General features: G+C 38.8%; 3 protein-coding genes across 6 annotated transcripts; 1 reads left to right on the forward strand and 2 right to left on the reverse strand.

Annotated features, from left to right (window-relative positions):
• Positions 1–742: 742 nt before the first annotated feature.
• Positions 743–14,052, reverse strand: LOC5510208 (UPF0462 protein C4orf33 homolog). 3 transcript variants are annotated; one of them, XR_004295572.2, is made up of 8 exons: positions 13,896–14,052; positions 8,448–8,634; positions 8,187–8,244; positions 7,777–7,828; positions 7,456–7,649; positions 7,146–7,261; positions 4,017–4,328; positions 2,719–3,093 (listed from the first exon to the last, which is right to left on the reverse strand). XR_004295572.2 is itself a non-coding variant. In XM_001630661.3 (7 exons), exons 1-6 carry the CDS (start codon positions 13,920–13,922, stop codon positions 7,165–7,167), a joined length of 615 nt encoding a protein of 204 aa, XP_001630711.3. In that variant the 5' UTR covers positions 13,923–14,052; the 3' UTR covers positions 743–1,424; positions 7,146–7,164. The 3 variants fall into 3 exon arrangements, 2 of the variants coding, with proteins under 2 accessions (XP_001630711.3, XP_032235222.2); XM_001630661.3 differs by lacking the exons at positions 2,719–3,093; positions 4,017–4,328 and adding an exon at positions 743–1,424; XM_032379331.2 differs by lacking the exon at positions 4,017–4,328.
• A 737-nt stretch (positions 14,053–14,789) lies between these two features.
• Positions 14,790–26,183, reverse strand: LOC5510213 (sodium-coupled monocarboxylate transporter 1). Of its 2 annotated transcripts, XM_048733815.1 has the most exons (16): positions 26,019–26,183; positions 25,678–25,830; positions 22,914–22,979; positions 22,278–22,329; positions 22,015–22,082; positions 20,157–20,308; positions 19,870–20,010; positions 19,181–19,310; positions 18,811–18,902; positions 18,357–18,466; positions 18,219–18,286; positions 17,733–17,819; positions 17,176–17,339; positions 16,616–16,716; positions 16,130–16,248; positions 14,790–15,534 (listed from the first exon to the last, which is right to left on the reverse strand). In XM_048733815.1, the coding sequence occupies exons 2-16, from the start codon at positions 25,714–25,716 to the stop codon at positions 15,487–15,489; spliced, it is 1,437 nt and encodes a 478-aa protein (XP_048589772.1). In that variant the 5' UTR covers positions 25,717–25,830; positions 26,019–26,183; the 3' UTR covers positions 14,790–15,486. The 2 variants fall into 2 exon arrangements, with proteins under 2 accessions (XP_048589772.1, XP_001630712.2); XM_001630662.3 differs by lacking the exons at positions 25,678–25,830; positions 26,019–26,183 and adding an exon at positions 23,760–24,139.
• Positions 24,419–25,522, forward strand: LOC5510212 (putative 2-oxo-4-hydroxy-4-carboxy-5-ureidoimidazoline decarboxylase). The gene has a single exon (XM_001630635.3). It carries the CDS (start codon positions 24,456–24,458, stop codon positions 24,987–24,989), a length of 534 nt encoding a protein of 177 aa, XP_001630685.1. The 5' UTR covers positions 24,419–24,455; the 3' UTR covers positions 24,990–25,522.
• Positions 26,184–26,273: the final 90 nt, after the last annotated feature.

Consider the following 26,273-nt stretch of genomic DNA (forward strand, 5'->3'; position numbering starts at 1 on the left):
CTTTGTTACTCATTTGGAGCAAGTGATGGCTAAGGGAGCGGCTGCGCTACCCGTCTTAAAGTTGTGTATATTTTTTTTTACTAAAGAGTCGCCATATTCAACAACACTTTTGCGTATACCCCCTAGACAGATTGTATTTAACTACTGTTTTAGGTGTTCTAAGGAAACCAAGGTATCAAATCAAATTTATGAGTGCTATATGTTATTCATTACATATGTGTTAATAACGCACAGTCAATTTCTCGCCTTTTCGCGCGCTTTTATTTAAACACAACTGAAATGTTGTTCAATATTTGTAACAGTTTGTAACAAAAAGCACACAAATCTGACGCAAGAATCTCCACGCTTCCAGTATATCATAGCTGTTTTTATTTCTTTACGAAGAAAAAGAAGTCCTGTGTTCAAACAAAGACAAAACATAGGTCCCTCTTTCCCCGCAATCCTCATTGGTAGACAATCTTCAATGGTAGACAATTTCTTAGCCCAGCAATAAAGCTTGCGTGTATCGGTTATCTTCTAGTCCGAGTAATTGAGTTCAAAATAGAGCAAAGCTAAATTAACCATCGTATCTGTGCTAGACAGTAAGATCGTATCGAAAGCGTTAAGCGATTCTTATATAGTGTTACGTACCCTATAGGTATAAAAGATTAAGAGCCTAGAGAGGTAAGCCCTGTTTACCACACACTACGCAAAGCTGGGTCTTATCCAGGGGAAAATGTTACTAGAAATAAAACACATGTGGTTTCAAGCTTCTGTATATTATTTACTGAGAAAATCATCGTTAAATCATCGGTGTTAAATGACCTGGGCCGGGTTTCTAGGTAGCAGGTTTACTGGCCATGTGCTAACCCGGGGATGAATGCCCTTTTCATCCAATCAAATGTCAAGACCGTATTTATCTCTCGGTTAGCAATAGCCTATGATTTCTGGGAACGGCCCCTAGTTTAAACAGGGGCGTAGCCAGGGGATGGCCCTTCTAGCAGCCAAAAATACAGTAAATGTATGAGACATTATCTAAAACACAGGAGAAAATGCCTTGAAAGTGCCTTTTTGGCCCCCTCCTGTTAAAAATCCTGGCTGCGCTGCTGTAAAATATCTCAGTGGTAAATCTAGTCTGGGATCATTTAATAGTCCGTTAATCCAAAATAGAGCAAGCTTTAATTAGATGCCTTTGCGTTTATCTACACCAGACAAACAGATGAGTTTCAAGTGACAACTCTTAAATACTAATTAGAGGGCTTAGGTAATCCGCTTATTGATGCTTGAGTTTTGAAGTGTTTCTATTTGCAATCACTCTCTGCAGTGAAAGGGGTAGTAAATCATCAAAGTATTTAGAAAGGGTGGTCTGTTTGTAGTAAGAAACTCGGATTCGGTAGTCACATGGGACAACACGGCCGTTCCCACGGGTTATCGCCATCCACCGCCTGCAAGCAGAAAAAAAGAAGAGTACAGCAGTACAGCCGGTTGCGCAAATTGTGTAAATTTATGTTATATTTAATTAATTTCTAATTCAAAAGTCAAGCACGTCATTACTTGTTGTAATTGGTGCTTTTTGCATTCTTTTAATTGTGCGTTTAGGTAATCAAATAGACTTGAATAAAATAGCTTCCCACCTATTTTCTCTTGTGACAACTTCAACCTCAATTGGAGGCTAACTTTATAGTTGTGAATGTATATTAGCAATATGGGAGTCGACATTGGATGGCGCGCAAAGCATGCCGGGTAACTAATACTTGCACACGTTTTTAACGCAAGTTTTGTATCATCTACTAGACAACCAGTGCATACCGTGACCCAGAGGCCGTAGTCTAATAGGTCATCCAAGTTTCTTCCTCTTTTGAATCAATATGGTTTAATAGTCCGTCAAACAGTAGGCAGGCTTAAATATTTGTTGCGTCTTATCGTTAAATTGATTAAAAAATACAACGCGTAGTCTTTTAGACACTATATATATAGAAATTGGATCTAATTTTTTTCAAGCGTAGAATTCTACACCACTACTTCCCTAAGTGCCGAAAAATAGGCGCCAGGACGACTCCGGTTTTAAAGTATTAATGACATTGTGCGTTAGCGAGTTTCGTGATAACAGCGTATAACGTGAAAATGTATTTTGCCAATGGCTAAGTACAATATTATCGTAGTTAAAACTAACCATGACCAAGCGTTAGCGTACAAGTGCAGCCTAAATGGCATACCCAGACATTGAGGGTGGTTTCCATAGTGACGCACCCCACCATGCTCGGGGAGGTAGAATGAAACATCATAAAACACCTTGAATTTTTTTAATATGTATATCTGTGTGACTCGAATAAAATGTTTGGGTGTAACTTGCAAGCGATTAAAAAAGCATGTAGATGCATATGCAGGGATTTACAGTCAACTCGACACCACAATTAGTCAACTCGCCACCGACTTTACATCTAATATAGGATTAATATTCATTTCTTTGTATCTGATGCGGCTTGTAACAAGACGTTCGGCTAGCAAAACAGACTTTCATCTTTTATCATTTTCTTTTTTTGTTGTTGGTTCTAGATTTTCTAAAAAATTGTAGCTTCTCGGAGGGAGGGGCACTCACTGTACAATAACCATGGGAGGATCCAGATAATTCTCGAAGGTTGAAGGGGAAGGGGGCACTTCACATTTCTTCCAAAATTTCGTCCGAAGGTAGCCCCCCCTGGAGCCCCCTGAATCCACCACTGATAACATAGTTTCAAATATATTTAAAACAGCCGGTAATAACGGCTCTAACGTTTATTAGTTTAACAAGTCAGGTTTTTTTCCAGGTTTTACAAGATGGTAGATCATTGAAGGGAATACGAAAACTATATTTATTACAGGTATTTAGACCAAGCAACTTGTTCAAGTTCTTGCCGACTGAGTTATAAAACCACCAGCAGCCACACTAAGCACACCGCACACACTTTGGCAATTAAGATAGTCAGCGGTCTAGTCCAATTCTGCCCATGCGTCCATCCGTCGTCTCCAGGCCCCTGGCGGCTCTGCAAATCTCTTTCTGTTACATATAACAGTTCTAGGTGAGCGCTCGCAGATGCTGCGTAGCCTTAGATTGAGGCCTTTACTCTTAGCTGACTGAAATTGAGAATTGCATTAGAACATTATTAACCATAACACACTTTTCAGTGCACCAAAAAAATTACTAAAATTCTCAAAAGAGCATTTCGTGGGTAAAAGCCTGATCATTTATGACAAAACTCAGCTTGTTTAATACTGGCCAAGAACACCAATATAAATTTTCGCACCCTAACCCCTATACCAATCTTTCGGATGTACTTAGACGTTTTTTTTTTATAACCCAAATTCACCCAACTGTCTTTGTTTTATTTTATTCTTTGTTAATTTATCCCCTGCATCCTCATGAAAAGCTCATAGAGATAAGTTATCGGGCACTATTGAGCTGAACAATGTTCCTATTGAAGCTGCTATTGATGGTGCTCGGAGGGATTAGCGAAAAACAAAGAGCCAGATGGCACAAGTGCGGTATGTCTCGTTATGCTATCAAGTACGCACAAGAGCGGTTTATATCATAATACTTCTCATAAGTAACAAGCGGTAACCGAAAAACCGATAACCCAACCAACCTCCATATCCGAATCTGATAACAACTTTACCAATGATTAAATATTGCATTCAACACATTCACTCGCTCTCATGTTCGAGTGGATCGATACTTGGAGAATATTACATTGGAGATAAAAAAAAAGAATTTATATGAAAAAAATGCGCAATAGATTTTAAGTACACACTTACACGTCGCATTCTTATGGCGAAACATGAACGATTATATGATCCTTATGAAAATATTAAGGAGAACAACAGTTGCGGAAGGGACAAAGCTTATGGATAAACTAGGGATAAACTAGCCATTTAATTTTTGTTCCGATTCTCTGTTAATTTTCTTATACTGCATAAATTTACAACCCCCCTAAAACATATATATTATTATTTTATAAGAGTTTCTCTTTCTAGCCCAGTAAAGAAAATAATATGTTTACCTCATGTCTTGATTGAGCGGGATTTCGCTTGAACCAGGGATACGCAATACCACTGTTTGGCCCGCTCGAGATGGCATTTGTAACAGAAAAAGTACAAAGTAATAACACGAGGCTTAGAACCAAAATCTGTAAACAGCGCTCCATTATTGAAGGTGAGATCTTGGGGTACGCCCGCGTGAACGTTCACCTTTGAAAGCTGGGCTTCTTGTGGAGTTTAAGAAGGAGAGAGTCTATATATGAGTGTTAGCAGACGGGGCAGGGCCCTGATACTTCGTCAGTTCTCCACGCTTTGTGCTAGAAACCTCACATCACCTGCAAAAGATGTGAAGGCGTCCGCAATCAATGCAACCAATTAGCCGCGAAACACAGCCCATGACAATAGAATCTTTTCGCTCTTATTGACTCGATCGTTATCGATAGCTAACCTCAAATGTCGATACTCTCGTCACAACTTGCGCGTTAACTTAAGAGATACAACCCGAGGACACTTTGATGGATGCCTATTGGAATCAAACTGTCTTTTGCGTCCAGAGAAGGAACGTAAAGTGAGAATTCATAACTGAGAAAGTACATAGCATTAGACGAGATGGTATTAAGTGTTAATTAAACGCTCAAACAGGACATTTGGAATCCACTTTGAGAGTATATATGAAAATTGTTGAGACATTTAGCTCATTATTTGGTAACCGATTTAATGTGAATATGAGGGTGTTTTCACCGCATCCTGCGGCGTCTGAAATATCTGATTTATCATAATTCATAAGTAACAGAAAAATAAAAATAAAAATCCAAGGCACATCACTTATATTTGTAAAATGATCTAAAAGGAAAGACATACGGACGCCATGAAAAAACTTCCCATGCAAAATTGCTTTTCACTTAACTAGATTCACAAAACAACGATGGCACATCCGGAATGGAAGATACAGTGCTTCGTGTTATTTCGTTTATTTCCACAAAAAGTGAAATAAGTCAAGTATAACTCTTAGTCTGTGGTTTTAAACCACGAAACTTATACAAAGTAGAGAACGTCCACCGAAAGCGCGAGAAGAGCCACTTCATTTTTAGATGAGTTTTGAGCGAAGTTAAAAACATATATCTCGCAACAGCAGGCTTGATAAAAGGGGAAACTCTTTTATTCATTCCTAGAACCAGAATCCTGTTGGATTCTGGTTGTTATGAATAACTATGAGTTTAATGATCGGGTCTAGTTTTTTGTTTTGGTGCTACGTGCCTTATTTTATTTCCTTTTTACGTAAAAGTATTAGGGGTTCGTTTATTTTAACAATTCTCAACCAATCTTATTTCCCGGGATATTGATAAATCATTGCGTAGGGCAACGCTAACATAAGCGTTACGCAAATGGCGCCGACTTCGTGCACAACTTTGACAGTTTGTTAGATTCATCCAAATAATATCTCTTTTTCAATTTTTTCTTTCTTTGTTCGCAATTTTGCTGGTGATTTAAACGTCAAAAACTTTTGCAAAGAGCTAAGAGCTTTAGAAGGAATTACACATTCTAGCCTAAAGCAAAACACCACAGCTGATGTGTTCCAAAGACTCCAGATCCGCCAACCCAAAACAACTCTCAATGTACGACCAGAGAATCTTAAAAAGTAGAATGAAAACCTAAAAGTCGAAGGTGTTTAATCCAAGCAACAGCAAGAGCCAAGTTCATGCATTTTACAATTTTACAGGCTATCCCACTACAAGTTCCAATTTTCAAATTTTAACGCTTTACTTTTCCCATTTTTGTGAATTGTTCTTGTAGCAAGACGTCACCTGCCACAGCGAGGAAATTAGAACTAATTCTAATACATTTTTAATGCCAAAAATATCCCAAAGACTGCCAATTTAAAAGCTGTCACTCTTAAAAGAAGTAAAGACGCTTTCGAATAAGTGGGCGGAGAGGTGAAAAGTGTGCTTCTCCCGTGACTAATTTACCATGTTTCACGTGGTCGGCCATTACGCTCACAAACACTTTGAGTCACGACAACTTCGAGACCACTCGCACTCACTCACTGCTGCGAGTTAAGGTTATGGGATCCGATGGGGTGCTCAGAGCAATCACATCGTCATACCTAACCGCAATTTGACTTTACTCTGGTTTCGCGTGGTGGGCAATTACGCTCACAAACACTTTGGGTCACGACAACATCGTGCTGGTAGTCTCTCGCTAGGGGTGCGAGATACGACGCGGCGCGCACAGAACAATCACAGCCTAACACTACAGCAAGCTGACTTCATAGTCTTGTTTCATGTGGCCGGTATTCCGCTAAGAAACACTAGGAGTCACAAGCTTCGAAACTACATAAAGTCCCTTACTGGAGGCGAGGTTATGGACTCGATGCGGCAAACAGAGAAATATTCACATAAACGCTCGTCACATGGAATCGACTCTTTACTCTCGTTTTACTAATGTGCGCAAACATTCTAACTTGTATTTGAGCTAGCCAAGCAATTTCCGTTAATCATCGTTCAGTATCGACGTTGTTTTTTTCTTTAAAATTTACGGTTGAAGTTTTACTCGCAAACGAAACTGATAGAAGTCTCTTCATGTCGACAAAGAGATTGTACGTTAAATTTGCGTGGTACATACCAGCACAAGGTGACGATAAACATCGCAGCTTTATTAAACCCTTTTCATATGAAAAAATAGGGGTTTGGCGACATACAATGCTATTCTAGGCTTGTTCTGACTAAAACCGAAAAGTAGAGTAAGGATTGGTCAGACCCTGCATCAAGTAGTTGTTAGCCCTAGTGTTCAAGTGCAAATAAAAAAAACACAAGCGCAGGCGTAAGCGACCAGCGGTCTGCGAACGAGTTTTGTCTATGTTTTAGTGTCCTGTGGCTTATTTGGCGCGTGAGAATAGGACGAGGTTTGCTAGTACGCATGCGTCCATGTGCGGCTTGGGCATGTGGTATCGGATATTACTGATCCATTTCATACGATAGTCGACATGTGAACGCTGCACCAAAACATACTATTTATCTATCTACAAAAACATTCAAAGCAAAATCTACGAGGCCGTCTAACAAAGAAAAGACGCCGTCTGAAGCAGCTGAAGCGCAGTATAAGCCTTTTGGTTGAAATACGGTGATTTTTTCAAGGATACACCAAGTACCCACCTCAGACGTAAGACGTTCCTTACGCCCTGGCCTTCCACAGTGGCGACTCAGGGATGACAAACCCACGGGGAAAGAGGGACTTAAAATTGAAGTCTTGAAAAAACTGCAACCGATGGCTAAAACGAAATCAAACATAAGATAAATACATTATGGCATTGAACTGAACGACTAAAATCGTTCACCAGCGATTCTATAAATAAAGGGGCGCATCCATCCTTAGTCCCCCCCCTCCCCCACAAATACCACAACGCTCCTTATCTCTACACGGAAACACCAAAATCGCACAGGAAAAAAAATGCACAATACTCACAAATCCGGCGCAGGGAAATCCTTGGAAGCAGGATACAGAGCTTCATACTGGCGAGACTCCGCTGACCCATGTATCGCATACGCGTTCATCTTACATACTCCGGGTGGGAAGTACTCAAGTGGAATGGTGGCCGACCCGGTCCATCGGCTTGCGCGGCTATCCTTGACAGCAGTGAACTGGAGCGGAAGCTTGTCCTAAGAGAAAAGAAGAGACAACAGACAGCGGTGCGCGGTGCGAAAGGCTTGTCGGGACAAAATTTTAAGGCTTCTCAGAGCAGTTTTTTTCTTCTCTGATCTGTGAACTTTTTTCTGGTACATTTACCTTAAACATGTTCCTGGTGCCGTCAAGAAGCAGTACCAAGTGTTGCCCGTGGCTGAGGGTAAACACGAGACCATGTCAACAATCTACTGATCTCGAATCGGGAACTAGACCCGGAGTACAGATTTAAATAGAATAGAGCTTTAGATTAAAACACTCAACAGTTCGTGGGCTTCAAACTCACTATAAAAGCATTCTTTCCAGAAAAATAAAATAAATAAAGACTCGAACATGAAGTTTCAAGCTATGAATTTTTTTAGATAAATATTTTTTCATAAATATAGATTATCCTCCATCTTCTTTATTGAATTGCAGACAGTACTCTCGGGCATTTATCCCCCAAAAAACAAGATAGATCAAAGACTACAACGAATATCGTTCTTAAAGCACATTATAATAGGGGACATACTTACGGACAAAACTCGACTTCCAAGTACTTATCCTTCTCACCCAGGAAAAATATTTCTACGACTAAAATTTAGAGAGAATTATTGTTTATAACTTTATCATCATTGTCGTAGTCATCATCATTATAAACATAATCAATCATTATCAAAGAAATAACCACCAGAATCGTGTGTTAGTTATATTTTCTAATATATATTTACTCACACGTCCACCCCCATCACAACCTCCCCTCCCACGCCCGCCAACAAACACCCCAATTCACATACCGTCATACTCCCAGAGCTCGTCACACGGTTGCCCTGGGGGAGAGCGAGGAATTCTAGAGTCTTCCAGGAGGGGTCCACTCACACCCACCCTCACAGATCCCTCACTGAAAGCCATGCGCACTTCAGCTGGAGAAGAATGGGTGATGGCGTCTCCATTCCACTGATGTTCAATGAGAAACTTGTAATCCTGAGAAACAATTGGATTATCATATAATTCTACACTCATTCACGCGGAGGCAGACATTTATTGGATATGTACCTTTCATAAAAATCATTGGATAAGAGAACCACTCCCCAAGTCATTGGGCGCCAAAAGTGAGTTTTAAAAATGTCAATCAATCACTTTATTTCCTTATTTTCTTTTACATACACACAAAGATCTATTTGTGAGAAAACATAAAAAAATAATCCACGAGTCTGACATTTTAAAGCGCAAAATGGCAGGCGTCATTGGCATTCTATAGGAATCGCCAGATATTACACATTACGCATAACTTGGTAAATCCGCCAAATCCTTTCCACACTGGAAAGGTTGTGTTTACGGAAGAACTTGTAACAGAGAAAGAAGTCTGTGAAATTCAGGCTGGCTCCCCTTGGGGTCCAGGAAGCTGTTTATCGGTTCTTAATTAAGGGAGACAGGGGTCCCACGGTAGGAAGTACCAAGTGCAACAGCAGAACGCAGAGTGTGGAGAGATACAGCGCGGGACACTAATGATGAGGAATTTCCACGATACACAAGGCATATCTTTTCCCGAAAATCCTCTTCGGTCTTCTGGGATCCATTCTCGAATACATGGACCCAGAGTAGAAATAGACATTAGAAAACGACACTCGTAAAGAGCGCGCTCTGATTGGACGAGGGATCATGTGGGATCATGTGTTATAAGAGGACACACGCACGCTTGGCGTCAGCATACGCGCTCTCCAAAAACTAGATTGTAACATTTTTACTGTTGTTCGTCTGCGTCTCATTGCGAGCTTTTTGTTCATGATACGCTGTGACGTCATCTGTGCATCTATTAGAGGACAGACGCACGCAAAAATGAGATCTATTTGTTAAATATATTTTTAATATTTACTAGATAATTAAAATGTGTCAATTGAGTTTACAAAAGATTTTAGCGATACAGTGATTATCATTATTATTGGTGGAGCCTGTGTGGTGCAGTTTGTAGACCGTAACTATGTGTCTCTGCTTCTCATAGGTGTTCCGGTTCCCCTCACTTCATTAAAAAGCAACAACACAATTTTGATTCTAAGCTGTAATCCAGAATTTTAGCTGTAATGAGAGCACGATAAGTTACCTTAATCATGCATTACAACAATAATACCTTCTAAAAGTCACGCAATTCTTTTGAACAATTTAAAGAATCCGACAAAACACGAGAGAAGCGAGATGACCGCGAGTTCCCACGTGACGCGAACTCCTAGCACGGAAAAACCTGCGCGGCATCGCGAGCAATAACTCATGAACACATTTAGTTCGGGAAAATCCCCCGGGTTGATCTCACGATTAAATCGCTTATACATATTTTCAAAGCTACGAGTCACGTGACTCGCGACGATAAACGGAAACGCGAACTTGCAAGCAATCATCAGAGAACCCGCAAGCTGAGAGAGAATCAAATCGAACAAATGATATCATGTATGAAGTTATGCGAAGGCCAATAAAAATAAACCACGAAAAGAGTAAATGTAATGGTCTCTGAGAGATTCAATGCGCACAACACCACGAAGGCTTCTAACGGCATTACCGGTTGACCTGGCACCCAGTCTGATCGCCAATAGGTCTGCGCTACGTAGATCTCACTCCCGTAAGAGTACCATTGCAGTAATGTCAGAGCAACAGAGACGAAACTAAGGTGCCAACGAGGACGGCCATTCTGTCCCATCATCCATTTCGGGGGCACTCCAAACAAGAAATGCATAGTGACCTTCAAGATCCGATCAGTCTCGAAAATCCTACACAGGCAAGCCATGTCGTCTGCTCAGCCGAGGTTGTTTGGAAACGTCCGGTAGAAATTGGAATTTTAGCAATATGCTAAAGTCAGAAAAGCAACGATTTAGCATAACATTCACGGCCCTCCAATACTTGAGAATGCTTTCGCTTTGTGCGAGGTAGAATTTTCAGCACATGCAGTTACACTCGTTTGGACAGCTGTTTTACAACCAAGTACGCTCGAAAAATGGACGAAAGTGATTGATTTCTGCACTCTTTTGCTGATAAGAATATTGATGAGCGAGACAAACATCAAGGTTGTATATTTCCTAGAAATAAGATGACCTCAAAACCCCTTTCTCAAAACCTGACTTCCGCCTTGATCGCTTGATTGCGTGACTGAAATGATTTGGCTTTCGTAGACAAATCAACCACAGTAATTCTAAAATTTGCGTCGAATATACAATAAAAAAATTGAAGATGCTTTTAACACGAATCCCCCTGACATTAGTATCGAAGATCGAATTGGGACAACTCGAGAACCAATGCTTTCTCATGGCCGTAGACGAAAGAACTGATAAATCAAGTGTATTCATCAAATTAAACCAAAAGTAAATATATTTAGATTTAGACACGACATGATTACATTTTCCCAAAGAAGAAAGTTTTAGTCATATTCTTTATATTCTGGAAGGACTTGGAGGGACCTAGCAAGCTCCTTTCATAAACTCAGCTCAGGGAGGGGGGGGGGGGGGGGGTATTAGGGAGTGTTCATTAAATACACCGAGGGGGGGAGGGAAGATTTTTACTCAAGACACCTTAATATTTCAGAGCCCCCCTTTCATTGTAACCATTTTTTCGGTGTCCCCCCCTTTCAGAGCCCCCCCCCAACAACAAAAAAAAAAATTGAAAAATGATTACTATGATTCAGTCAAGTTCATCATTATTCCAGAGTCTGACATCTCTTCTACCCTGCTAACAGAGGCTTTTCCGTAGTGTTTCTCGTTTGTGCTTGTATTGGCGGTGTTGTTTAATACAAACGAACAATGCGAAAACACCCTAATGCGAATCGGCAAGGAAAGTGTTAAAGACAAAGAGAAAGAAAAGTTCTGCTAGCAGGGTAAATCTTTTCACAACTTTTGGTTTCGGCCTTTATAATTTCGTATATCTTTTTCTATGTAAAATAGTGCAAAATGGTGCAGTGTTGGGTCGTTGCAGGGATTTTTTCTTCAATCAGTTGCTTGCAAGAATATTTTTTCACCCCCCCCCCCCCCTTAAGAGTCACATGGTCCACCCCTAAAGGTTGGATCTCACACTAGGGCGCAAGTGTAAATGGAAGCGCAACACAAGTAAGAATCGGTCAAACAAAAAAATTGAGCATTTTCGTTCCCTTGTCCTTTGGCTTGCACTTGCTCTAAGAATCGGAAAACTATGTGTGTTTCACTTGCGCTTATGTCCAATTGAGAACCAACCTCAAGGATGCCTTTGTATATATTTGTTTTTGCTAAGACTATTTTTCTGTATAAAAAGGGATAATGTCCAACGTATAAAACATTGTATGAATATCGTTTTGTGGATTTGCATGCTCCACCACTGTAAAGAATTTTATTTCATTTGTTCCTGTTAATTGATAATAAACTGAATCGGTAAATTCAACTGTTATATACTGAAAGCTGGAAGTATCAATATCATGGTTTAAAAGACAATAAAACCTGAAAAGTATGGCTCCTAAGAAATTCAACCCCCCCCCCTCCTTTAGAGGACCATCTTTTGGAGCCCTCCCCCCTCCTTTTAATGGTTAAAAATTTTTGGAGCCCACCTCAATATCTTCCCTCCTCCCCCCTCAGTGTATTTAATGAACACTCCCTAAAATGAATTCATGATGACTTAGATGATTGAATGTAAGAATGGAAATAACAATCACTGGCTACCCATAAAATGTAATTATTGGAAGCTTGTTTTGTTATGGCTCTAGTGAGGATTTAAATTTCTTTCACTTTGTTAAAAGGGTCATTTTTTATCTAAAGGTAAAGCTTACTTTGAATTAACAGATTGAAACCTAAGCTTTTTTTATCTGAATTTACAAATCAGACCAAAAAGAGATACCTCGCCCTATTTTGAGTATTCTAAAGCCAGTCAAGTCAAAGTCAAACACTGCTGCACTTAGTCAGCTGTATCCAAACTTTTTTGACCCCCCCCCCTTTCAGCAGCCAAAAATACAGTAAATGTATGAGACATTATCTAAAATACAGCTAGGCCGCTTAAGAACCTGAGATATTATTTGGCTTGAAGAGTTGCTATTGGTGGGATGCAACTTCAAGACCATTTATTCCTTAGACTGATGCCTGAATTTCTTGATGTTGTCTTGTTTATTTTGCATTTATACATTTTTGGGTCACTGGTACTTATCACGGCCAGAACAGGCTGTTCAGCGGTGTAGCCAGGATTTTTAACAGGCATTTCAAGGCATTTTCTCCTGTATTTTAGATCATGCCTCATACATCATATTGTAGACTGCTCTGCCACCAAAACCCTCTATCTTCAATTCAAATCTCTTTTAACACAAAACAATATCACTCTTCCAAACATGACTTATCAAAATATTATTTTGGGATGTGACTCAACACCCAGTGATGTCCTGGTGCTTATTTTCAAACTTTTTGTATATAAAAGGAGGCAAAACCCTTGTCTTTTGAATCTACAGCAGCTTTTAGTAAGAATTACAGAATACAAACGATTGGAAAGAATATGCGCGATTAAAAATGATTCCCTTTCCTATCACAAACGAAAATGGGACAAAATAAATAAATTATAAACAAGAAGGCTAAAGACCATCTTGGGCGAATCTTTATTGCAGCCGCAGGCACAGGTACCATTTGAATATTTAAAATTTATCCTTTTTTTTTCTTTTCTGTTTGTAGTCGTTCTTGCGTTCCTCTGCTTTTCCTTTTGCTCACACTAGGGATGGTGGGTTGGGCGGGGTGGGTAGGGGTAGGCTGGGGAGGTGTAGGCTGGGGAGGGATGGTGAGGAAAGGGAGGGTGGGATGGTGAATAAGGGAGGGGCTTGTGAGGTGGAAAATACCAAAATAATAGTGAACACTGTATTTATTTAATTTAATACATTTCTGTAATCATGTAAAAAACATTAGTCTTGTAAAATACTCACCTCACTTGAGAATCAATAACCAATTATCATTAAAAAGAAAAAAAAAAATAATGCCTCATACATTTACTGTATTTACTGTATCTAGGCCAATTAAATAAGCGCCTTGTTTCTTTTTCGAGCGGAAAAGAACCCCCCTAACCAAATCCTGGCTATGCTGAACAGAATGTGTGAATTCTTACTAAAAATTGCCTGGATTCAGAACCAGGGATATCGCGAAGTTCTACGGAAGGGAATGAATAGATAGCCACGACAGCTTAGGCTTAGGCGACGCTAGCACAAATCACTGAGGAGAACGTTTGAATTCATACGAAAGTACTAAAAATTGCCCCATCGCATTGTTTACCTTGCTATGTTCTTCGCTGTTCTCCATTCTTGTGGCTTCGAACGATCTTCCAAATCAAGCAAGATGGCTTCCCCTACCGGAACCGGAAGCTGGTAATTTAGTCGAGGTTTCGGGATTCCTGTTGCGCCCCGGCCACAGGAATCCCGAAAAACGCCTACAATTAGCCTCCTCCCCAGGCGTCTTGTGACAGCTCTTTGTTGTCAAAAATTATATGTATGCTACATAAGCAGGGAGCTGTGGCCCGGAGGCCTGGCTCCTCGGGTGCGCTTGGTTAGGAAGTTACCAAGCTATCCGATACCTGACCACAAACTTATCAGACGATGAGTTTAAATGTATGCTACATAAGCATAAGCGCAATTTAGCATAAGTTAAAATCGAGGATGACTGCGCGCTCCTGGGTCTAGTCCCTGCTGCGGCTTGGGCGCCCCAGGTTATTCAGGCCTTGGCACATTTGCACCCTCTCTCAGAGTTATGCAAATCTCGCTCGACTCAACACTGGATTCGCGGGTTTTTCGCCCAGTGACGTTATTAACAGACAAGTTGCTCAGCCAATAAAAGCCAGGGAATGAGGCTACTCTTACACAAAAAGGATGGGGGATAAGGGTTAACTTAGCTTTAAACAGGATGGGGAAGTCTGGTAAAGCCTATAACCTGAGTATCAGGCCCTCCTATGTTTCTATCGCGCTGGCGAGAAACAACTTAAAAAAAATTGCCTGATACTCGGGCTAGGTGGAGCCCAAAATTTCATAGTCACAATCAAAAACTTATAACTACAACATACCAGTTTGCACAAAAGACTAGGTTTTGATTCAGTTAGAAAAGGATTTTTAAATTAAACTTGAGCTGACCATCTGGTAAATAAAACTATTTTTAAAAAGAAGAAAGAAACAATTATTGTAAACTCTCTATTTCATTTCTTTTATTTACAATTGGACATTTGTACAATATATGGTATTTTGGTATATTAAATAAATAATCTAATTAACGCCCCCTACCTAGAAAACGCCTCCTATCTAATGAACGCCCCCCCCCCTAAGCTTACAAGTTTGTAATGAACAAACTCTTATAAACGCCCCCCCTCTATTTAACAGCCCCCTTCCCCTACCCTCCCTTCCAGCTTGAAAATACACGACATAGGAATTTGGGTAATATAAATCAACAGGCCCATACCCAGGGTTTTTCTTTGGCGAGGGGGTGTAAAATCGGGAAAAAGGTGACCTGATTTTCTTTTTTTTTTGGGGGGGGGGGGGGGGGGGTAAGGAGGGAGTGAGTTCTCTGATAAAAATCTGACCACCCCAGAAAACAACAAAAAGAAATTATTTATGCCTTTGCAGTATCTCCACGGGACGCTTATTGTCAGATTTGGCTACATACTAGCTTACGCTTTATAGTTTTGTCTACAAATGGCACGTCTTTTGAGAATCGAAAGTAGACATTCTACCATCAAAACTCCCCTGGCGTTTAATAGATTATTTACAGTATGGAAAGAAAGTGTTGTATGGGTGAGAAAAAATGAAAGCGATAAAATTCATCCATTATTTGATATTCATGTATTATTTGATTTTTTTTTCTTTTTATGGTGATCAATCCACTAATGGATCTTAGAGTCATGATAAAGCGGACTAGATTCACTTGATTCCTGCAACAACAACAAAAATAATAAAAAAACAAGATTAAAGAAAATGTTAACACTACAATATCTCAGCTGTTCTAGGTGAAAAGTTTGACACTGCACCCCTTAACCCGAGGACTATTATTGAAAAACAAAAATTGAAAATTGCTACTAATGATACTGTTAATGTAGTAGTACCAGGTTCACCAACTGGTAACTAACTCTACCCAAGAAAATATGACTTCTTCTTCATTACAAGCTGCTGATCTTAATGTCACTGTTTTATGCCAAATGATATAGCTATGCAGATTGTGATCTGTTGTCTAAATACTGATAGGGTATTTTACTGTGATTTTAGATAAACTACGAACTCATAAATTCCAAGTGACAAAAACATCATGGCTTCCATAAGATAAAGACATTAGACTGTTTTCATTGGCTTACATTTGATGGCTTCCACCCAAGCCATTTCTCTGCGATGCGTTGACTAATGAGAAGGCACAAAGCTTTTTCCATTAAAATTAAAAACTTTATTGATTGAGTGAGAAGCGTTTTAAAAGCATTATGGGAATCATAGGTGAGAGTTCACAGAATACTCAAAATCAAAGTAAAAAAGGCTAACCTCCTCACTGTCCAATGAATGTAATGAGCTTTTGTTGCATGGTGACTTGGTAGCCTTTGTGATACATGAATGGACATCAAAGAACAGTCGTGGGTCAAGTGGAGGAGATTGGTCATCTTCTAAAATGAACAACAGCAATTGCCTTACTTACTACTACTGTAAGTGATTGCTGACATTAGAAAAAAGAATCCTAGCCTAAAGAGCCCACATGATTTTTTGTGCTTTCTTGGTCATTCTACTGATTGAAATAATCTTAGGTTTTTGTTCCTCAGCCTGACACAGTTCAAACTCCATATGAAAATACAGCTGGTGGAAGGGTAACAGTTTACATTATTGAAGTGTTGCAAAAGTTGTATTTATTTTATTTTGAATTCACTGTATCAAATGAGAGCTATTTTTGTAATTTTGACCACAATGTCTTGAAATCAATGCATATTTTTTGCTGTTATTCCACTGTATTTGTTTCTTCTTCTCTGTTCTACTCACTAAATATAATGCTGATGAGCATCGCGACCACCAGAGTGATGATAAATCCAATTGGTCCATACAAGAAGAATGATATGCTGTATACAGAGTTGGAACCCATACTGCAGAATCATGATAAAAATAATCAAAATAATCAGCATCACCCACAAAACTCTTATCATCATAACCATTTCCATCATCATATACAACACAGTTCAAGGTTAGGAGTTAGCAAAGAATTTATCATTATAAGTAATAGGCAGTCTGGTCCAATTCAGCAAATACTGGTTTGAAAGGAGGCCTGCTTCTAACGTAATACAATAAAATGATGAAATGTTACATAAAGCAACATAGAACTATGAATTTGAATCAATATCATCATTACTCATATGACAGGTCTGTATGCTTTGCATGAGTAATAATAATAATAATAATAATAATAATAAAATCCTTTTGTAGCCTATTGACTACAGTACTTTTAGTGGAATGCCATAAAAAACACCACTCCAACCTCATCAAGATTAAAATCAGCATCACTGTAATCAACACCACCAATGATTATAATCATCATAATTTCTTACCCCCGGCGTGCAATGTGTGGCATGGTAATGTTGAGTGCAGAGGTGTTGGATGCACAGCCAGCCACAGAGATTGGTAAGATAGGATAGTCAGGGGGTTGCACCTGTGCGCCTACTGAGATCCACGTGATGACCACAAATCCAGCAATCATCCCAGCCCAAACACCCTGCAATAACACCACATGGAACGGATTAACTTGCTAATGGCAATTATCATATCTAAACTAGGCAAAACAGAAATTTAGCATATTTAGCATATTGAACAAGTAACGATCTTGTAGAAACATTTCATTTGGCTTTGGTGTATTTTGAAAGGTATGAAATAAGGTGTTGGTGCTCCACTTAAAAAGTATAAAATAATTTGTGTCTTAGTCACCAGCAAGAGGGAACTAAAGACATTTTGGATGGAATTTACAAGTTTTCATAAATTTATAAAAATCTTTGCAGTCTTTATTAATTACTTTTGTTTTACATATTTTTTATATCCCCTCAAATGAAGCATTACTCTGTCTGCAGCATGTTGCTGATCTTCAAATAATCTAAGTTCTCTTAATTGTCACCTTGGAATTGGCAGTTCTTGTTAAAATTCCCATGGTAAACAAAGCTAGCATTGGTCCACCAATGATGCCGAACATGGAGGCGCTCATCTGAAACAAGCAAAATGGGAACATGATCTAGGAACAGGAGGGATATACAATAAAATACAGCAAAAGGCTATTTGCTCAGTAACAGGCTTTACTGTTAAAGCCAGAGGGCCAAGGTTCATTCTAGGTTAAGGTCAACAGTATCTGTTTAATGGCAACCGATTAGAAATTTGTCCATTAGGCAACTTTTCTACAGTGAGTTATTAGTCCTTAAGTTAACTATGGATCTAGTATATTTTCCACATAAGTTTGATTGTAATTTTTGAATGATGCAAGACTTCCATAGCAATCGTATCATATTAGGTATCAAAGGTAAATAAACATACCATAAACTTATATGAGCTCAGATATGGTCTGATGTACTGTACCCTCTCCTTTTCTAAATGGCACATAATAACCAACCTGTAAAATCATTCCAAGTTTCGAAGCTAAAAATGCCAATCCAAGTGAGATGAACCCATATACAATTACTGAAAAGAGAATAAAGCATCAGAAAAAAAGACACAAATGAAAAGTAGAGCTGGTTGAAAAATAAGTTACCTAGACATTTTGACACTAAGGTTTCTTTGTCCTTTGGGATTGATGTATACATAGAAATGAAGTCTTCCACAGTCACAGCTGCTAGAGAGTTCAACCCTGATGCCACAGTGCTGAAAGGGAAAGGAAATAACAGGGGCGGATCCCTGAATATTCCAAAAAGGGGGGACAGAAGCAAGGGTTTCAAGAACGCCAAATATCTGAAAATAGGGGGAGGGCGGGGCATGCTCAGCCCACCCCTAGATCCGTCCCTGGTTTCCTTTGCATAAACTACAAAGCTGTTGGCCAGTCAACTCTTAATTGACTGTATTCTTACAACTCAGACATGTAGCTTAGATTTCCAAAGGGGAGTGGGGGGATTCACAGTCAAAGACGCACTTCATACCCAGCCTCACTACAAAACCTGCTCAGTAGGCATATTGCGACAAGGAAACGCAAAGAAATGGTGTGGCTATACCTCAGTGTGGCACAGAACAGACTTGCCACAAAAACACCAGGCATTCCTGGAGCAGATTTTCCAAGCACTTCAACAACAAAGAAGGGAAGGATCTATAGTATGGAAAAATATAATGAAAAACAATAAGAATTCAACTAAGGGGATTGATCATTTGTCATTTGAGGTATGGTGTGGCAAATTTTTTTTGTCTCCGTTGGCTGATTTGGAAAAGCTAGTGCAATATTTCTGATTTAAACCTTTGTTTTTATGGTTATTTTAAAATTCAAAATTTTAAAATTTAAATAATTTGTCTTCCAATTTCCATTGAAAACAATAACAAAGGTGTGGCTGACATGGGCTCTTTAAAAAAAATATTATAAAAGAATCAAACCTCATCTCCTTTCTCTATGGATCCAGCAGTTAGAGGATCACATGTTGCATAGTATGCATAAAGAACCAGGCCAACGAGAACAGTCAGGGTTGTGTTCAGCCACTGCAGTGGCAGGTTCAGCCATACAGATCTGCAAATACACAGACATGATGATGATGAATTATATCATGGAGGGTAAACCAAGGGAACTGACCTGCCAAATAATGTTCTTGTTAACAAAAGCAATTAAAATTTTGGTGTAAGGATAAAATAGTACTTTACGCTCCTATATTCAATGTTGACTTTTCCTAAAGCATAAACTCAAGACCATAATACTAAGACTCCTTTAATTTTGCTCTATTTAATTATTTCATTCTAGAGCTAGTACTGTAATACAGGAGCGAAAAAAGAATATGCCCCATGGTCTGAGTTGTAGATGCAATTTTTTTTACAAAAAAATAGACTGGCGAGGCTGACCCCTCCCATAGCCTATACTTCATCCCATTTCTAAGGACTATACAGTACAGAGGCTTGCTCAAGTCATTTCCAAACTTTCTACTTCGATTGTGCCACATGCCCTTTACTTCAAATAAACACAAAGGCATAAAAAATCTAAAAAGCCTGTTTTGCTATGATTTTTGTGTCTTTTTTGAGGTAAACATGAGGTAAACTATGGCTGTGAGCTGCTATAAGTTCTCATGAATGCCCACCTGATGGCATCCTTGAAGGATTTACATGTGAGGAAGCGCTGGACTGCTGTCTGGTTTGTTGTGTAGACTGGAAGGTTTTGAAACATTCCAGTTAATATAATAACCCAGAATGTCAGTCTGTGGGTGGGATCTCCTGACCAACTGAATATAATAAAATCCTGTGTAAGCTCAACTGAGGCAGTACAGATCCAAGAGTATGTTCATTGAATAAAACGATCTTGTAATAAGAAGCAGTGGCCTTATAGACTAATAAAACAAGCACATAATATAATAACATCAGTACATACTCTATATCAAATCTGCTGCCATGTTTAGCAATCTCAAACACTTTGCTGATGCCCCCAACATGGCTAGTACCAACAGCAATAACAGCTAAAAGTCCCCCTAGCATGACCACACCCTGGAAGACATCTGTCCAGATTACAGCTTTCATACCACCCTATACATTAAAACACTGTCACTTGTACTGCAATTGAAAATCTGTAAACATAACAAATAGGTTTTTGCAAAAAAGTTCCTTGCATGTGACGGCTCGCACATAATTCTTGATATTATTAGTAAGATTCAACATTATATGGACAAAGGCATGTTTGCTTGTGGTGTATTTATTGATCTCCAAAAAGCATTTGATACAGTTGATCATACAATCCTTCTTCACAAACTCCTGCATTGTGGTATCTGGGGCTAAGTGCACAATTGGTTCTCTTCTTATCTGTTCGGATGTCATCAGACTACACAAATAGGCCCGCACATATCACAAAGACAAAATGCTCTTTATGGAGTTCCTCAGAGGTTTGTATTAGGGCCATTATTATATTTGATTTCTATCAATGACATCTATAAAGCGCCATATAAACTTGGTTTTTACTTTGACAGATGACATTAATTTGCTGTTTGCTCAAAAAAAAGCTTAAAATCGTTGAAACGATTGTTAATACTGAACTTATAAAATGGTTGATAGGCAATAAATTCTCTCTTAACTTAAAAAAATCTAATTTTGTAATTTTTCATACCCATCCAAAGCAAGTAAATAATAAGATTAAATTAGAATTATTGAACAATCAAAGCAATACACCTGTAAATATAGAGCGTAAAGACTATATTAAATACTTAGGAATATTAATTGACAGTAACCTTAGAAAAATCATATTAGTTATATTGCAGCTAAAATTAGTAGAAAAATAGGGATTATATCCAAACTAAGACATTTTACTCCATATTCAATGTTATCAAATATATATAGATCTTTAATCAACCATTGATTACATATGGTCTGGGGCCAGGCTGTATATTCACATTTAGATAAAATTTTTATTCTGCAGATAAGGGCTGTACGCCTCATGAATTTCGCTCCCTCTCATGCTGTAACATATTCCACTCAATCTAATATCCTGCTTTACTACAAATCTTTAGCTTCTCTAATGTTTGATGTCTTTGATGATGCTGCTCCGTCTAACATTCAAAATCATGAAATTCGTTGGTCAGTAATTTTTATATCAAACAATCAAAACTTAATCAACAAAAATTCTCTTTCTTAAGATGTGGAACTCAGGTTTGGAATAGCCTGAACATCAGGAAATTGCTAGAATATAAATTTTAAAAAGAAGTTCAATCAATGAATTTTCAAGTGCTTGAAACTGAGTACAGCTATTCTGACATATACACGATACTCATTATTCAACAATAATCCTCTGAAATTTTCTTCATTACTCTTTTCTTGATATGCAAAATGAAATATCTATAATTTAATATTTATTATTTATAACTAGATTATTTGATTGAGGTTTGAAATTTAACATCCCTCACACTGTCGGCCTAGACTAGCTAAGCCATTTGCCGACAGCATGAGTATGTAAATATAATTTGTAAAAATGAAAATAAAAACTGTAATGTTCTGTTCGGTTCATATAAATACAGCGTTTACTTTTCCATTGGAAATGCCTAATGTATACACATGATTTGTCACATGTAGGGGTTTAATACAAACAGCATTTATTCATTTACTGTGAATATTAGTTACTTGCAGTCCATGTAAGATTTTTGTCAATTTGATTTCTGTGAAATTCATCTCTGATTTTTAATGCTTATTTCAAAACATCCATATGCTATATGTATATTCAAATGACACCATCAGCAAGCACCTACCAATGTCGTGTAGAAAGTACAGACCAATCCAATGGTTATTATGGCAATCCACAAGGGGAAGCCTGTGACTAAAAAACATAGCAAAATTTGTTAGTTTATGAGGCACTTATTTACCAAACCTTAAAAATTAGTGGCATTTTTTTATGTTCTTGTAAAAAAAAAAATTAATCCCCTTTTAAATGACAAGTAAACCAAACAAAGAGATCAAGAATTTCTTCAGATTTTAGATTGTATAGCTAGTCTGTACTGTATGCTCTGTTTACCTGCTTCTAATGTCAATGATGGCCCATACAGCACAATAGCAATATAGAGGAGCTGAGAAAGAAGAAAAAAAAGCTCACTCCTCTTGAAATACAACAATATGATATAAATTTGGTTAGACAGCATACAGTACATGTATGTACTATACATGTATGTGGAGTATACTCAAATTGTCAATACTTATTCAAAGGTAAATATAAAATGCCCTCTATACAACAGTACACATACGCTTTGTATTGTGATATAACCATCTCAGTAGATTTCGACTAGCAAGTCCTTGTGGGCAACTTCACTGTAGTTGATATAGGAATCCCAACTTAATGGGTTCCCCTCCACACCAAATACATATGTATAAGTATTGTGGGGTAGTAGCCAATGGTATGAATATTAAAAATGAGATTATAAGGATAGTGGCAGTTAGGTTGCAAGCATAGTTGATGTTAATGTAATTTAAAATGATTATATAGTGGTAGTAAGGGCGCTGTTAGCAATATGAGGCATTAGTATGAGATGTTATGCGGATTTTAATGATAGTTTAATGTACTAGAGGACCTGTAATCTGTAAGAACAGTGACGTTGACTATGATGCCCTCTATACAACAGTAAACATCTGACATAACAGTAAACATCTGACATACCGTCTGTATTATAAACACACTTGAGGCCAGCAGCTTGACACTCTTTGAAAACCTCAACTCTAAGTACTGGACAAAAGGCATAAAAGAACCAATCAACAGGTATTTTTACATTTACCATTTTGTCCAGTATAAGAGTTAAGAATTTACAGGAAACAGGATACAGCAAGATTGTAATAGGTAATTCTCATAACAAAGGGTTAGGCGTGTTCTCGTAAGATTGGGAGGGAATTTTTAAAAACCTGGTATTTTTCAGATTTTCTGGGTGTTAGCCCCCCTTGACATGTTCGTAGCCAGTAACTTTTTACAGAACGATTACTATAGTATATTTTAAAGAGACTGCAGAAAACTTTGTCAAGTTAGGATGAAAAATAATGGTCACATGAAAAAAAATGGGAGTACAGGATCAGAAAGTTTTATAGCCACCACGCGACCGCCAAGAATTAAAAACAATTTCCTGTCTTGGTATTGTGCTTAGTCAATCACACTACCGTGACCAATCAATCCTCTTGCTGTGTGCAGCCAAACAGTTTATGATGAGACAATGAAAACATGAAAGCCATTTATCGGAAAAAACAGTTGACAGACTATGCTATGGTTGACTTTCCCCCCCCCCCAAAAAAAAAAAGGGCTTGAACTGGGTCGCACAACAAAGAATTTGGCTATAATAATGGAGATTAAACTTGATTGTTGAACCACTGCCATCCTATGCAATAAGCAATATAATAATTATTACAAATAAAGGTCCTGAAATAACATAAATAAATCATGAAAACATACCATGAAATTACCCGTTATCTGCTGTGATTCTGAGATTATTCTACTGTGGTATTTAAGTAATAAGCTCACCTCATAAGCACTAGTTAGTTTAAGATTATAGTACACAGGGAGGTACACGTAAGCCACAAGTGGGATTGTCACAAATGACGAGAACACTAGCAACCAGTACTGGAACCCGAAAGAGTACACTTCGTTCGGTGTCCCAAGGACGGCGATGGACGAAACAAACGACGCAAGGACAGAAATCGCAACTGGGATCGCGGACATGCTACGACTTGCCATGAGATATTCGCTATTGCTTTGATTACGAGACCCAACCCTGGCAAAGTACACGCCGATTCCAGCGGATGCAGCCAGAGTTGCTGCGAATACAATAAAATCTATCGTAGTGAAATGTTCGTGAAGATCCGCCATGTTTGTATTTTCTTTCGAAACTCACGTGAGCCCGCGATGAATCGATACACGCATAAAATTTTGCGCAACCACAGGAGTCCCATGTCAGGGGCCTGTGAAGAGAAGGGGATCTGTTTTCCCTGTATGTCTTTTGCATCAAAATGACAAGTGCTAGGAAAAAAGTCTTAGGACATAAGCTCCTTATGCACACCGCTTCAATGCCGTTTTTTTTCTGGCTGACATTTCAAAGCATTCTTGTCCCCAGAGCTCCTCGGTTATGCTGACACAACAGCGGAGGAGCTCTGGGAACGAGAATGAGGCGCGCAATAATTAATTATCACTAATTATCGCTTTGTGGTGCTGAGAAACAAGATGGCGGTGAAACTAACCATTCAGGAAGTGAACAAATTATCTCAAGAGGATTTTATTAGAAGATTCGGGAATATCGTAGAAATGACACCTCTCTGTGCTGCTGCGATTTCCGATAAGCGCCCATTTTCTAGTGTAGACGATCTCTATCGCCAAATGTGCTCGTTTATCGATGGTCTCTCCCAGGACGGGCGGAGAGGAATTCTTAGATGCCACCCAGATTTAGAAGGCAAAATGGCACAAATGAAAGATCTCACGCCGGAATCGAAGGCAGAACAATCTCAAGCAGGACTTGATAAGCTATCTTCTGAGGAGTCGATTTTACTTAGCTCCTCCAATTCAAAATATCGTGCAAAATTTGATTTCCCGTTTGTTATCTGCGCACGGAAAAACAAAAAGGAAGGGATTCTAGAAGGCATCCAGAGACGATTATTAAACGATGGGGATACTGAACTAATAAATGGAATTGCAGAGGTGAAAAAAATTATGCTGCTTAGACTCAATGACCTCCTGGAGAGTGGAGAATCCAAACTCTAAATAATTAAGGTTACGGGGTGCTTTCAGCCCGTGGGACGCCGAAAAACCCAAAGTGTTAATTGTTAGCTGCTCTGCTTTTAGCTGTTTCTACTGGTCTGCACTCATTGGGTGTTTTCGACATCTATAGAATAGTTTTACATGTTAAATCCTTCTTATTTTATAAGGCCTGGCTAAACTCGGAGACATGTAGTTTGCAACATGTAGCGTGCTACATGTGTCCTAGTTTAGCCACCTCGAAAAACATTGTAGCTTGTGCGATATCTTGAGCAAAATTTGTTGTGCTACAGGTTCTTTGTAGTAGCTAAACTAGGAAACATGAATTAAGGTTGCATGCTACATGATGCACCCAATATATCACAATTATCAGGACTCAAAAATGTTATTGTTAAGACAATGAAATTTTATTTTACTTCCCATTTTTTATAACAAACTAATAGCAAGTGCTTTTTGAAGTAGTGTATCAAGTGCTGAACTAAATTTAGCATGAAAGTCACAAACAAGGTACTGGAATATAGAAATTTCATATTTACACACTCAGTATCTAGAGAGCATAACTTTTTCTGCTCCCCTGCACAGGGGGTATTCCCCCTAATCATTTTTAAGTGTTTTGCCTATTCTATTTTCATGACGACCATACGAAAAAACAAAAAGAAACAACTCTGTGTACCAGACAGGTGATTTTGGTTACCCTGGGTTCCAGAGGCTGAATATCCGCTTCTCCCAGCATGCTAGGGGGCGGGGGTTCGAATGGGCTGGCGGCGTCAGCCTCTGGTGTAATGCGGTCGTCTATTGTTGAGTTAATCCCTTTCGAGTCAGATCTTGACCCTAGCACTCTGATTGGCTATCAAAATAACAAATCGTTTGTTTTAGGCATTTTTTCTCACGTGATACAGAAACCTGTTTCTTCAGCAAGGGGAAACGTGAGAGACTCGTTCTTGTTTTGAGTTCACGGCAACAATCCAAATATATTTCTACTACAGATCGCTATTGCTTTGGCAGAAACTCTTCGAAGCAAGTTCCCGGACATACCTTCCGTACGGTCACATCAGATAACAGCCATCCTTTCCTTCATTCTGAGTGTAAACATTTAATTTTGGCAGCTCGATGTGCCAAGTGACGAGAAACCGGTTTGACCGGGATTATAAATTTAAATTGTAACTGTGAACCCTGAATAGGACCGCGTTCGCCCAGAGGCTCCTCGCTTCGCTCGTCGTAATTGCTCCAAAAATCTCTCGCTTCGATCGAAAAATCTCTCGTTTCGCTCGGAAAATATCGGTTCGCTTG

This window comes from Nematostella vectensis, chromosome 10 (assembly GCF_932526225.1).
Source record: "Nematostella vectensis chromosome 10, jaNemVect1.1, whole genome shotgun sequence".
Taxonomy (NCBI): domain Eukaryota; kingdom Metazoa; phylum Cnidaria; class Anthozoa; order Actiniaria; family Edwardsiidae; genus Nematostella; species Nematostella vectensis.